General features: G+C 36.6%; 1 protein-coding gene across 3 annotated transcripts in view; it reads left to right on the top strand.

Annotated features, from left to right (window-relative positions):
* The window catches only part of LOC139721900 (alpha-N-acetyl-neuraminyl-2,3-beta-galactosyl-1,3-N-acetyl-galactosaminide alpha-2,6-sialyltransferase-like), a 55692-nt gene that overhangs the window by 35586 nt on the left and 5412 nt on the right, over positions 1-14694 (top strand). For 2 of the 3 annotated variants that reach the window (XM_071633226.1, XM_071633225.1), the window contains exons 2-3: positions 11073-11591; positions 12640-12862. In XM_071633226.1, the coding sequence (XP_071489327.1) occupies positions 11073-11591; positions 12640-12862 (742 nt within the window). The remainder of the gene's footprint in view (positions 1-11072; positions 11592-12639; positions 12863-14694) is intronic. The other variant, XM_071633227.1, reaches the window with a different exon arrangement.

The raw sequence follows: 14694 nt of genomic DNA, 5'->3' as shown, positions 1-14694 counted from the left end.
TAAATATTTATTTCATTTCTTAATGATGAGGTGTGAGGAAAAGCATTAAACACCAGTCAGGTGTAGCGTTGATAGTTTTAGAGATAAATATGAATGGTTTAATGAGTAAACCAAGTTTGAGGATAATGTGGTATTGAGTCCTGTACAGTCTGTAGGTGCATGTAAATGCTGGGTTAGGATTTGGGTATTTGACTTGAGATGCAGCTATGTTTAATAGGTCATGATGGTGTTCATGGCATGTTATGTCTCATGTCTCTGATCTTGTTATTGTCATGGATCAAGTTTATGTTCATGTCCCCGCCAATGTCAAAGTGTATTTCTGTCTTTTGCCTCGTCCATGTCCTTGTCCCAGTCCCTTACCTCTGCTTTGTATTCATCTATCGTAATTTCATGTGTTACTGCATTGTATGCATAATGTCTAGGGCACATGCACTCCCCACAAGTTTTGTACTCTGGAGGTGAGAGCCCATTGAATTAGAAATGATTACTTTGTTGTATGTACTTATGTATTGTTTGCTGGAAATAAATGTCATTGAACTTTACTGAACTTTATAGTGTTTATATAGTTAGTGAAATACTTAAATTGTTACAATATTTACAAAATCCCCTGCCATGCATAAAATGGTGTATCCACTTTAATACAATGTTTCTTAATCACACAAGAGGATGCCTAGACATTGCGATCGAACATTGGGAGCAGGCACAGACATAGCTGATAGTCTACTGGAAGCATTCACTGGTTAGATTTTCTTATCTTCAAGCATGAGGTCTTTGTCTTTTCAGGCAAACAAAAGGGTATTACACATTGATTACCCATGCATTAATGTTGCGGGAACAATTATGCCAAATTAGAACAAAATACATTTAGATGTTGTGGACTGTTCAGTTTTGTTTGCAGGTACACAAGAAGACTTTGAATGCAAAGATATAAATGCCATCCTATAAAGGTTTTCGCAGATTCTATCTGGTCATCAAATAGAGAAAAGTCAAACCTTTTCGATGATATCCTGCACTTGTTACATAACAAGAAACTATTTTTTTTAACGATATCATTGAAATCATCACATATTTTTAATATTTTCTTCGTTTTTGTTGATATCTCAAGTTGATAGAAATGGATGTATTGGCTTTTGTATTTAAACTCTTCACAGGTACAATAGTACCTAAGTGCAGTTCATGAAAATGTGTGTATCTAGATCTGCCATGCTAGTCGACAACACTCCAGATAATAGGCCAAAAAAGAGAAAAAGTTGTTTTGTGCATGTGGGAGACATGATTTTCTTTTAAACAGACCCATGTCATCCAACCCAACCCTGGATGTAAAGGTAAATCACAGCACTAAGAGAGCAGATCCTAAAGCTGCCTTTTATATGGGTGTGGCCAGTGAACAGCTGCATGTGGTAAACAGCTGCCCAAACTCTATCGATCATGTCTGGTAGAGAATCGATAAACATACGAGACTCTCGTGTACTCTATGAAAACATAATATCACATCTCCCGAGGCAGATGCTGTTTCGTAAATGTTTGACTACTTGTATCTTGTTGTGAAGTTAAGTATCATTTTATGATTCATTTCAATTCAATTCAATAAAGGTTTTATTCAGTCATGTATCGCAGCCAGCAGCTGAATTGCACATGTTTACAAAGATCAAAGATACAATCATGATTATCAATTCATATAGAGCAACAAGAAAATTGAAACTCCTACAAAATACACTTAACTAAAACTGAAAATATTAACTTAAACTTAAACATTGAAAAACTTAAAATATGCAAAAAAAAAAAATTATTTCTAAAATAATGATCACTATTAATGGTAAATGATCCCAATGTATATCATTTTATCGAAAAATTCTTGTAAAAGTGTGCTAGCCTTTTCATTTGAATTACAAACAATGCACTGTTTGGTTTTATAGTGAAAAGCCACACCTTAGTCAGTGGACTAAAGTCCAGTGGCTGTCCCATATAACTTGACTGAACTGGAAAGTTCTTTAAGTACGGTGTACAATTGTCTTCTTCTTGTTGTTGATATCTGTTCTTGTGGGGTTTTGAAATTAATTCAGTTTGGTGGCAACTTTTTCTTCTTTTTTTTTTGTAACCTGACTAGCATTAATCATGTAAATAGTTTATATTCAATATATAGTATGTTGTGAATTTTAATTTAGGAAGCCTAAGAACATGAATAACACAACTTTGAGGGTTTTCTGTGACGATGAATTCATTTATGACACCAGTTTATATTTTCAAACAAGGCAAATTATGTCTTTAATGCAAAAACAGCTGTTGCACATTTAATCCAGTAGACGATGTCATATGTCATGTACATGACCTGGAAAAATTGTTACATACAGATGACTCCACTTGTATAACAAAGTCCTTGGAACTGGCAGTTTTTTGTTGTAACTATCTGGTTATAACCAAACAGCAAAGTATATAAAGATATATAAATGATAACTATGGGAGATGAATTTCTTCTTCTTTGTAACAAGAATATCTTTATTTTGAATGGGAATGCACTGTACAAGGTTTTTTGTTTGGTGTTTTAGATGGGTATTGAAAATCAATACCACTTTAAATGCCACTTTAGATGGCTATCAGCTCATTATACTAAATATGTATATGATTTACTTGTGCAACAAAATTACCCAAGGTTGCCAAAATGGCAACAAAGCTATCCATCTAGCTCATGACTCAACAAAAACAAAAACAAAAACAAAAAAGAGGAAAAATATTGTAATTTTTTGTACAGGGCACTGCACTGTCTATATTGTACAGCAGATGCTAATTGCAAATGTACCTCATGTGATAATCATGAGAAAATTATTGTACATAATACTTGAGAAAAAAACAACAACTTTGTGTCATGAATGTACTCCTTGTCATAGAAAACGCTTGAAAAAATGTTTTAATTTGGTATTCAGGCTTTCTGCATTTAGCTTGATTAGCAACACATATTACGGCAATAAGCTAATTATGCTAATTAGACTTCTGAAAATAATTGTCCGAGGTTGGCATGGTGATAACCAAGCTTTATAGTTTTCTTTTTGAATTTTGCTTTAATTTGGAGTAGTGAATATCTGCAGTAGGTATCCACAAAGTTTGTGTGTTTCATAATAACAAACCTTTGGAATAATGAACCGTATTTCATTTTTTAATCAGTGAACAGTTTGAGGAATGAACATCACTGCATCAGATATTGTTTCATGAAAACATGAAACTTCAAGATTTCATAAGATTCTGTCACGTCAAACTGAAATGCAAACAGTGTATAACTCTGTTTTGCATAGACCGTACTGCAGTCAACTCTTTATGTGGAGTGGGGTTTCTGTCACTAACAGAATTGTACGTATCTCGATGTTGTTCAGGTTGTGTTACTTGAGATTGTCTATATTTTGACATCTTTTGCTGATAGCATCACTAATATTGCAATCTTCTTAAATGTGAAGTGTTATAACTTGGATACAAATAGACACAAAGTCACCTCAGAATGATTTTGTGCCTTTATAGAACCATTCAGGTACTTTTTATGACTTCACATATTTATGTATTTTTGCTTATGCAATGCAAGGTGCTTTTATATTGTGTGGCAAGGCATTCAATGCAGTAGGTGTGTCGAGGTATAATTTTTCTTCAATTTGTCTACCCTGTACAAATGAAATTTGTAAGATTGCAACTGCTGATCTACATTTTCAAACATGTTGGAAAAAAAGGCACCAAAAAACAGCACCAAAAAAAAAAAATCACTCATACAAAAATATCATTTTTTATAGTATTGCATTTATTAGTATTGCCTGTTTGGTTTGATATGGCTTGAGCAGAAGTATGCAAAATTTATAAAGCAAACTTTCGTGGGACAAAAAAAATGTATCTTTCAGCCACTTCCAACAAAGAACAAGGGCATGAACATAATTCCTGTGCTTCACTGCCACTACCACCGCTGCTGCTGATGGACTTGAACCACATACAAGTGTGCCTTCAGTTTGAGAGTCTGTGGTCTTATACCACTGGGCCACAAAAGCTTCTAAGATTGCCTTTCCTGATTTAATTTGCGTACTTGTTTTGTCATGTAATGTGTAGAGAACGTGAATGTAACTCGTCAGGAGGGGACAAAAATGTTACATGTAGTGGCAAGGGAGCTCCATGTGGTAGGGGAGAAAAAAAAAGAAAACCAAGAAATGAGCAACTATGTGGTGTATCCTCCCTTCCTTTCACCCTAAAATTTTCCATATCATTAGCTGACAACCAAAAGGGTGCTAATGTGTTCTATAATTTGAATGTTTTATAGAAATGCAACACTCAATTTTCATGAAATAAAACATGTATTTAGTCAAAAATGGGTAGGTTCATTAGCATTTTTCCAAATATAGCTCTAGTAAAAAAGTGCCCTTGTTGTTAAAAATTGTTGACATTTTACTGAAAATGAAAATGATTTAAAATTGAGACCATGATATAGAGGCTAATGTGCTCTACAACTTATGAATACTTCAATACCCCCCCCCCCCAAAAAAAAAAAAAAAAATACAGCAACCTACAACATGGTTTAATAACATGCAGTGAGATTAGAAGAATGCTAGTCAATGTAACTGTGAATCTTATTCTCAGCTGAACGAGAGTGTGTACCCTGTACGTTGCTCTCTTCGTGGTGTTACGGTTGAGCTTCGTTGGGGAGATGATCGCTTCATTGGCCACAGATACAGTTTGTATCAGGGCCACGCCATGCATTCAATGCAAATTAGCTAATAGTTCAAAGCCTTGTATGTGAACATGGCCTGCGTGGATGATTTGCTGTTTATAGGCATGCAAACACTATCGTACATATGGAAAAGAGATATACATGGTAGTGGCTTCTGTAATTGTACTCTTGCATCCTGGATATATCTGCCAAGTCATCGAAGTGGTAGTGCAATTCAGTTCAGATATGTTTATTCCAGTCAGATCAATCACAAAATTCAAGGATACATTTACTAGTACAAGAAACTTGATAGCTATACAGTGATCTTATAAGGAGACATGTCAGTTAAACTGACGCTGTCAATTAACTGACAGTTTGTTGGCATGGAGCCATATACTCTTACTTTCTGCAAATCACATATATGAAGCTCATTCAAATCTTTATGATTATGAATGATATTAGTATCATCTGCATAATGAAGAAAAGAAAGCATAGGGGATGAATTTTCAGTGGTGTTAATACATATAATGAAGAGTATAAGGTCCTAGCAAGGAGCCCTGAGGAACACCATAGGAATTTGTTTTGGACTTGAAACAGATGATTTCAAATTTGGTAGTGCATTGAAAACAATTTGAGAGATAACTATTGAACAAATTGTAAGCAATTCAATGAATACCATATATTATCTCAATTTTGATGACATAATACTGTGAATAATCATTTTCAAAAGCCTTTGATAAGTTTTTAAAAAAATAACTGCAAAGTCAACCTCTTTAAGACAGAAATCTTAACTTAAACATAAAGATTTGAATGAAAATTATAGTAGGCTTGGTATGACTTCATGCTGAGTTTCATAAAGCTACAAACAAGTCAAAATGTGTACTTGAATACTGCCCTCACGGCCTTTGTGCAAATCTTCAATGAACAATGAAGCATTCAAAAGTGCAAACAGTCTCAATCCTTAACAAGAAAAGTGCTCGGAGAGCACAGACCTCCGCCAAGCCAGCAACTCATTTCCACCCTTACACTCCTGCAATTTCCAAAAATAGAAGCCTTTTGTTTACGTCATTGCCCGAACAGAGCGTGTGCTTTAGTGCGCGTATGTAAACCTCCAGTACACGCAGTTTGAACCTCAAGCTCATTGACCTTATATATGCCAAAAGATGAAAAATCCTTCAAAAATCCATAAAAATGCCTAGATCACTACCAAAAGTGAATGAGGTGTTCCTTGTGTCAATATCGACCCTTTATGCAAATTTCATTTTAATCCGAACACAACTTATTGAGTTATTTGGCAAACAGACAAACCAACTCGGATGATCACTTAACCTCCTCCTTCCATGGCGGAGGTAATAAATCATTATTAGACTGTGTTTCCACTCACCCTTGAGAGGTGCTCCATTTAGTGCTTCCACGGGAGGATTAGCTTTAATACGAACAACAAGAACTATCTCCTTTGAGTTGCCCTTCCTCCCTGGCACATATAGCTGGCAGTGAAAAGTAGCCTGGTCTCTCCTTGCTTTTAGGACGGGTGGCAGGTCTCTGTGCACTGTGAAGTTCTTGTTCACATTCTGCTGATCACTGATATCACAGTCCTGGATCCATTCTTTAAAAATTGACAAAGCGGCAAAAGCGACAAAAGCTTGCTTTGCTTCGGTACGATGAATGCAATGCAGTTGTAGGGATATATCTTTAATAGGCCTGTATACTGTCGTTTTGCTGCAGTCAGCCATATTCATATTACTTTTTTTTTTACTCTCTGTCACTTCACCATGACAATTGTGCTTGAATTAGCCGACCTCCGACCCTTTTATCTCCCACTACCAGACACATTCTCTATTGTATTTGTTTATTTCACCTCGAAGACTTGATTTCTCTCCCGTCGTCCACTTTAACCTGATCTCTTCCATTCTTCCTCTGTTCTGCAAGTTACATATGTACAGTTTGTATCATAATGGTTCTCGCACTTGTACCTGTTATGGTGATAAGGTATTTTTTGTCATTGCTCGATCTTTTTGGAACAAACTCCCTCTTTACATTCAAAATGCTGTCACGTGAAGATAAATTTGAATCGTTGCTTAAAACTTATTGCATTTACTCAATTGTATTTTTTTAAAATATGTATTTTATCGGTAATTATATGGAATACTTTGAAGTTTAACCATATCTCACCAATACTTAGTGAGCTTCATTGCCTGCCTGTGCAGTATAAGATCGTACTGCTTTATACTTATAAGGCTCTCCATAACTTAGGCTACATGTCTGCGCTTATCAGTGTACGTCAGTGACGACCAGGGGGGTGTTTCATAAAGTTGTTCGTAAAGTTACGAACAACTTACGAACGACTGGTGATCAGTTCTGATGTGCTATACTTATCAGAATTTCCATAATTCAGCACAAGAACTGATCACCAGTCGCTCGTAAGTTGTTCGTAACTTTACAAACAGCTTTATGAAACACCCCCCAGGATTACGTTGTACTGGACTGACTCTCCATGTTCCCAATACCTGCCTAAAAATGTATGGGGATATAGCCTTCTCATCTGTTGCGCCACATGTGTGGAACTTTCTGTCAGTCGCGGTTCAGAATTGCGACAGCCTCAATACCTTCAAATCTGAACTGAAGACTGATCTTTTCCTGCAACTTTGTGAATGATGTGCAACACATTGTGGGATCCAGGCGCCTTTGAATGTTCCTACGGATAAACGGCACTATGTAAATGCTGCATTGCATCATCATCATCATTATTCTAATTTGACATTTTTCCATACAGTAAAACAAGGAATTTTCACATGCATTTTAATTTCGCAAATTTCGCGAGCGCCAAGATTCGCGAAATTAAAATGCACATGAAATTTCTTGTCTACACTATATGCATTGAACGCCAGTGGCAATTTGTGAAAATTTCATACCACGAAAAAGGCTGTCGGCTCCAATTTGCGAAAATTTTGCGCCGCGAATACATCATGTTTTACAGTATCAATGCACTTAGAAATGCCAGTATAAAGTGCGAGGTAAATGTTGTTTATTACTGATGATATGCATCACATTCCTGTACTGTTACAATCCAACCCTCTCTGCCAGACTGACTTACCTCATATTTGCACCTTATCCTAGATATTCATGTGACCCTTTGATCACATTCCAAGATGAATATCTTCAGTTTATGCAAATTTTGTTGAATACATCTTTGGGGTTAAAAGCAGAACCCCCAGGCCCAGGGAATGTGTTCCTGGCAATCACAGAGTGCAGAGCATTGGTCTTTACACGTCTCATTTCCTTGTAGCAGAGTAAGACCCATGCCAGGCCACCCAACACAAGTCATGATCAATAGGTAGAGTAAGCCTGCAGTGGTGCTCAGAATATAGACAAATTTCAGAAGGCTTGCGGAACGTTGATTAATGATGATGAAAATGATAATAATGATAATGATAATAATAATAATGATAATAATAATAATAATTATTATTATTATTATCATTATTATTACTATTAGTATTATTATTATTATTATGATAATGATACAGGGTACTATAATGCACTAATTCCACATGACTAATGTGTTTTAAGGTGCAGTATATAGTCAAATACACCCAGGAAAATGGTGGTATGTTGGCCAATATGAAAAAAGATTATTTACAAATGTAGACCTACTTGTTCATAGAAGGAAGTAACCAGTATAGACCCTCACACCACAAAGTTGAGTGCTTACAACAATGTAGACATTTTTATCTCACTGTTTGGACTGAAAGTGAATGTTCTTGGCGCTTGGTTACAAGTCTCATGTTTGCAGGTTTAGTTTATTGCAGCCTTAAAGAATCGGTCTGATATACAGCAGGAGCTTGACAATATACTTCCATAATTTGAAATGACTTCATATGGCCTTTATGTTCATGTCTGCAGGCCATTCGATGCTGATAGGACACACCTTAACTGACTGAAGCATGTACCTCAGACTAATTAATCTTCTTGTACAGAATGACATGTGAGGCAGATTGAAGCTACGTTGTATGACCTTTAACTGGATGTACAGTATTATATTTGTATCACACCCGAAGGGTACATGTAGCTGTATTTATAGGTTGTCAGCTAGAGAAAAGACAAAAAATAAGAAGTTGAAGAGTGCCCAGTAATACATATTAAGCATCAATTAATCCATTAAAAAAGATTAAGAATTAAAAAGATTTACATATTTCAATGCTCTGGTGTTGACCATCATCAAAAGTTTGAAGTCACAAAAACTGATGAAATTCACAGAAATTGCATCGATGGTAATCTCCTACCCAGAGCAAAATAGTATATAACAAACTGTAGTCAAGCATACACAAATTATATGAGGAGGCCCATAAAGGCACATGCACGTATATGAAATGTTGACTAATGTACTGGTACATTGAAGACATGCATCTATGCAAATTAGCAAAGTGACTCATTGTGATGTCATTAAGAGAAATACCATCAATCAATTAAGAACCAGACAGGAGTAATCAGACTTTGCAGAAAAAACAAAATGCTGCTTTTTTGAGAGCACACACACACACACACACACACACACACCTATACCTTCTGCAATTTTTCGGATGTTGATTGCTATCCTCTTAGGGCATAAAGATATACAGCATACTCCATTATTAATGAGGATATTGGTATTGCATATTAATGTAAATGCACTGACATCATTTAAAACATAATTTCTCTATAGTGGCAATTAAAACAGATACCCCGTATTGTATACTGATGCCATTTTAGTTTATGCATGCATATCTCATCCAATCCAATAATAGTGACTGCCACAGCATACAGTTGTGTATGTGTGTGGATGTGTTTGCATGTCTGCGAGTTTGTTTTGGAATTAGCGGGCTCAGACAAAATGCGTCAGAATCCATATGGTCCAGGCGTGGTAGGATTTCACAAGATAGAGGTAAGCTAGCTATTCCAAAGCATGGAGGCATTTGCATGGTTTGCTTTCATAAGCCAGGAGAAATACACATGTGAGTCAGATTATTGAGATAAAGCTCAGTGCGCTATCAGCCCTCTTCAGCTATATAAAGATTTAAAGGTCGAGATGATAGTGATTGCATGATCGGGCCTCCAATATATGCCATGCAATTCCTATTGTCCTAGTCATTGATGTCATGATTTGCTTATTAATTCCTGTTTCAAACTACGGTACACAGAGAAAGGGCTTTAGTCTCATATAAGATACAAATTAACACAGAGTCTGAAATGGAACCTACAATGTATGTGTAGTCTATAGTCTCTAAGCAGGCCAATGATACACGTTTCTTGTTCTAGCTATATTTGTCAAATTGTGGACTATACACCTTTTCATTTAAAGGTGAAAGTACATTGAATTGTTTTACCCTCACTTTTAAAACAAGAAAAAATAATTCTTTGCTTCTTTTTTTTCTCCATCCCTTCCTACCCTGTGCCAATGCTTAAGACATTTCCAGCAGTCTATTTCTTGGGGTTTGTTTTTTGTTTTCATCCAAGTGGTACTGCAAAAAAAAAAAAATGTATTTTTCTACATCACGGTAGGACAAAAGCGATTTAAAAGCAATATTTTCTTCAGCTTTGAATATGGTTATCAACTTTTGATTCAAGACTGTGTACCTGACCCTTGAGGCTGCTTTTGGTGTCCTTGCTATTATTGAGTGACATAGTATAATTCCAAGTTCTTTTGAGTGAGTTAGTAAGTACCAGACATTCACTGCTTAATAATAGTTCTACGTATATCACACTTCCATTCACCAATACAGTAAAAGTACTCATATAAGAGGAACTTGTTCATTATTCATTCATTTTTATTCTTTTTATGGGGGTGGATTGGTCCTATCCTGAGGATACTCAGACTATTTTTTTTTTCAAAAGAAGCTTAAAAGATGGTTTGCTTTATGAATATTTATGATGTTGCACAGGTTAAATCCAGCTTTTTTTCATCACCATGAATCATAGATATTTCAAAATGAGGCCCCATCCATTTCAGGCCTAATCGCTCACAATGGTGGTCTCCTGCATTCAATTATTTCTGATATTTACTGAGAAAATGCTCACTATGTATCTTATTTGCTTGTTTTGTATGTTTCCTGCACAATACTATTGTTTATTTGTAGCTGTTTGTGTGATGTTATGTTATAACTTTACTTCATTGCACTTGCTATTCTTTGTCTTTGTGTCTTTAAAATTTGTATTCAAAATCTGTTTGATTGAATGCAGAAATCAAATCAAATCAAATCAAATCAAATCAAATCAAATCAAAATCAAATCAAAATGGTCATACCCTAGGAGTGGCAAAAAAAGAAGAAAAATAAATAGAATTGGTGTCATACTATCTTGTCCTGTCATTAGAATCTAACGAAACCATTTTTTCCGTGTGCTCTTGACTCCTTTCTGATCTCAGATACCGAGCTGGAAACTTGTCCCTCTTGTGGTCATTGTCTTCTGCTTCTGCGTCTCCACCAGCTTGTATTACACCGAGTCGTGGACAGTCACATCGAGACAGGTGATTGTCAGCGGCCACCGGAGGAGGCCGCAAGAAGCCCCTGCTGCTACTCCCGGACCACTTGGGAACTCATCTTGTATTCACAGCAATTCCACTGTGGCAGGCGGTGGAGCGGCTTCAGAGATCGGGCAGTGTGCACAATCTGATGAAAGGACTAAAACGGAGAGCACTGTTCGTTCAAAGGAAGCAGTGGACACGTTTGTCTTCAGCAGAGGCTCGATGTCAAAGAACGACACTGCCGCCCAGACAGTAAAAGAGAAGAATGCGTCGGTAATGCTGTCACAGAACAATGGAGATGTTGTTGTTGAAGACATACCAGCAGCATCGCCAGAAACTGAAAAAGCCGCCAGTCGTGCTTTAGCCTCATCAGCGATGAAGGATCTCAGTGGCTACATCTCAGTATTAAACCGCAAAGTTGTAAGATTTTCTTAAATTCTACAATGAAACCCTTCTTATCAGCTCTTCGTGCCTCACGTTCACACTCCTGATTCAGTCAATGGCTTGTCAACTTTGGATATTTGGCTCAACTGCATAACCTTGCTGAAACTGATCTTCTTTGAATACTGGCCATTTGAAAGAAAATAGCTATAGCTTTGTCATAAAATTCACATCACAGCTAAGCCTGTAGTTTTCTCTTGAAGTTTCCTGCACTGCATTTGTAGCGTAAATGCTTCTATAAAAAGTTACATGGCTATGGAAAATAGAATGTTTCCCAAAAGAACCATTGTGATGCAGTCTCAGAATAGTGTGGCACATTGGGGGGTTTTGACACATCATGGCAGCAATTCTATCACCAATAGAAAAAATGAATAAATTTCGTTAGATGGACTTTGCATGCCCAAGAATGTAAGCTAAGGTTTTATACCACTCCATTGATGAAAAGAAAAGAGCCAGCCCATTAGACTTCAAAGAACTTAATTTCTCTCATTCCATAGCATTTGCAGCTTTTTCTCATCAGAAGATTTAAAAGATTATTGATCTGTTTAGGACAGACTGGTTTTGCTACAACACGCATTTCCCATAGATAATTGTCGGAGTATACTTGGGACTCGTCCTCAATGGGTAAATAATGGTTTTCATGTGGTTCAATTTCCAAGAATAAAATCTACAACATCTACTTGAATTATTTTGTATCTTTCATAAACTTCGGGTATATGGTTTGTAATTTCTTCATTCTGCATTGTAGACCTTACCACAACTGTTTTTTTTGTTTGTAAATCTATCAAGTGCGCTTTGTAGTATACTGTACGGTTGGCTTGTAAATAAACTGTCAAATGATGACGTTCTTTAAACTTTGAAAGTATTTAACACAAGAAGAAGGACAGGAGAAAAAATGTTAAGACTTTGCAATTTCCCTTCATCTTTAAGAGAATTCACTGGTACATGATGAACTGTGTTTATACTCTATTTCCTTCTCATCTGTCTGTACCAATTGCTTTTGTTTCTTTAACCCTCTTTCCTGTAGCAGTTGGATCTGCACTGCACGTCTTGTGCGTATGTTTCAAGTTCCGGTCAACTCTTCGGAGCAAACGCTGGCTCAACCATCGACTCGTACCCGTGTGTTATTCGCATGAACAACGCACCGACAGAAGGGTTCGAGGAGGATGTTGGTAGCAAAACTACGGTACGCGTGGTGGCTCACTCGGCCCTGCCCGGGGTAATCAAGGGCAAAGCAAAAGTTTTGGCTGGTATGTACCAAGATGTTAGAATGATTCAATGGGTCTTTTTACTCAGTGGTCACTATTGATATACATTGTGTTGTACTCTGTGTTGGACCTGTATTATTTGCTTCTGACTTTTCTGCATTTTGTCTGTTTTTTAAACATCACATGCACAAGCATAACAATGAAAGAATGGCACTGCAAAAAGTGCTAAATATAAGACACTTGTTGTCTGCACTCAAACATTTTATATTCTAGGAGATGAATTCTTTTTAAAGTAGGTTAACAAAAGTTGAATGGCCTATAAACCAAGTTCTAACTGCTCTCAAGCTGTTTGAGGACATTAAATGTGCTTTTAATGTAACATGGACAAGGTATGCTTGCAAGTTCAGTCAGAAAGCGTAGAAGAAAATTTGTGACATTTCTCATCGTGTGTGCAATTAAATGACGTAATGTAAAACCAGAAAATTTTGCGTTCATTTGATATTACAAAATTTTGTGAGAACCAAGATTGGGGAAATTAAAATGCACACAAAAGTTCTTGTCTACTCTATCTTGAATGCTAGTGGCAATTCGGGAAAATTTCATGCCGCGAAAAGGCCATTTGGTCCAATTCGCAAAAATTTCATGCCCCAATGATTTCCTGTTTACAGTATATAACTCTGACTTCATCTTTAGTCATTGAATCAGTACGTAAAACAAGCATCCCAAGTGGCGGAAATGAAAATCGATAGCTAATGATTACTTCTTTTTTTTTTCTTTTTTCTTTTTTAATTAACTGGGAAGAAAGCATATCTTGACAATGCAGTTTGCTTCAGGTTATCCAAATTTGAGAGCGACAGGTATCTTTTTTGTTTTTTAACTTGTGAAGAATGGGAAATAGATTTTGTTGTCATAGGATTTGATGCAGCTGTTGATATGCTTCTTTTTTTTCTGTCGCATTCTGTATCCCTGTGTCTCGCTTTGTCATGATAAGATTTTGCATCTTCTGTAGATATGAATGTAGTGCATAATAAGTGCTGTTCTGTATAAAGTTGTGACTTCCTGTAGTAGAGCGAGATTTGAAATAGAATTTAGTGAGTCTATTCACCAGATGGTAGCAATTGTTACATCTCAAAAAATTCTTGTAAAAAGGATTAGACACTGCCAATTAGAAAGGAGATCAGAACTAAAACTGAAAAAGTTCCATTTTTAAGCTTATTGCAGTGATTGGCTGTTACTGTTATTACCTCCGCCAAGGGAGGAGGTTATATTTTCATTACCGTTGGTTTGTGTGTATATTTGTTTGTTAGTTTGATAGTTAGTTAGTTTGTCCGTGTGCAAAATAACTCAAAAGTAGTCAACGGATTTGGACGAAACTTGCAGGAAAGGTTTAGTATGATACAAGTAACAGACTATTAAAGTTTGGTAGTGATCCGAGAATTTTTGTGGAATTTATGAAGGATTTTGATATTATGGCAGGTAGGGTCAATGAGTTCAGGCTGCGCGTATTTGAGGTTTGCATGCGCGCACGAAAGTGCGTGCTCTAGTTTCAGCTAGGGCGAGGTACGCCATGCAGCAGAGGGGCTCATGACGTAACAAAGGTTTCTATATTGGGAAATCGGGTGACTTTCAGCACACAATGCTATAAGTACGTATGGGTGGAAATCACTGATATCTCTACGGAAGAACAAGATCAGTGGTGGAAGTAAGCTGCATGCTTGGTGGAGGTCTGTGCTCTCAGAGTGCTTGTCTAGTTTGAATAAAGTGATGAAAGTCAAAGGTCAAAGATCATCAAACTTTAGCCCCCCAAAATGCCAATTTTCAGCCAGTGCCTCTTGGTGTTCAAAGTCTAACACTGTTTGCATTTTCTCACATTG

The sequence above is a fragment of the Diadema antillarum genome, unplaced genomic scaffold (genome assembly GCF_040938485.1).
Source record: "Diadema antillarum isolate AM-2024a unplaced genomic scaffold, OU_Dant_1.0 scf00000151, whole genome shotgun sequence".
Lineage (NCBI taxonomy): Eukaryota > Metazoa > Echinodermata > Echinoidea > Diadematoida > Diadematidae > Diadema > Diadema antillarum.
This window is presented reverse-complemented; position numbering and strand designations above follow the sequence as displayed.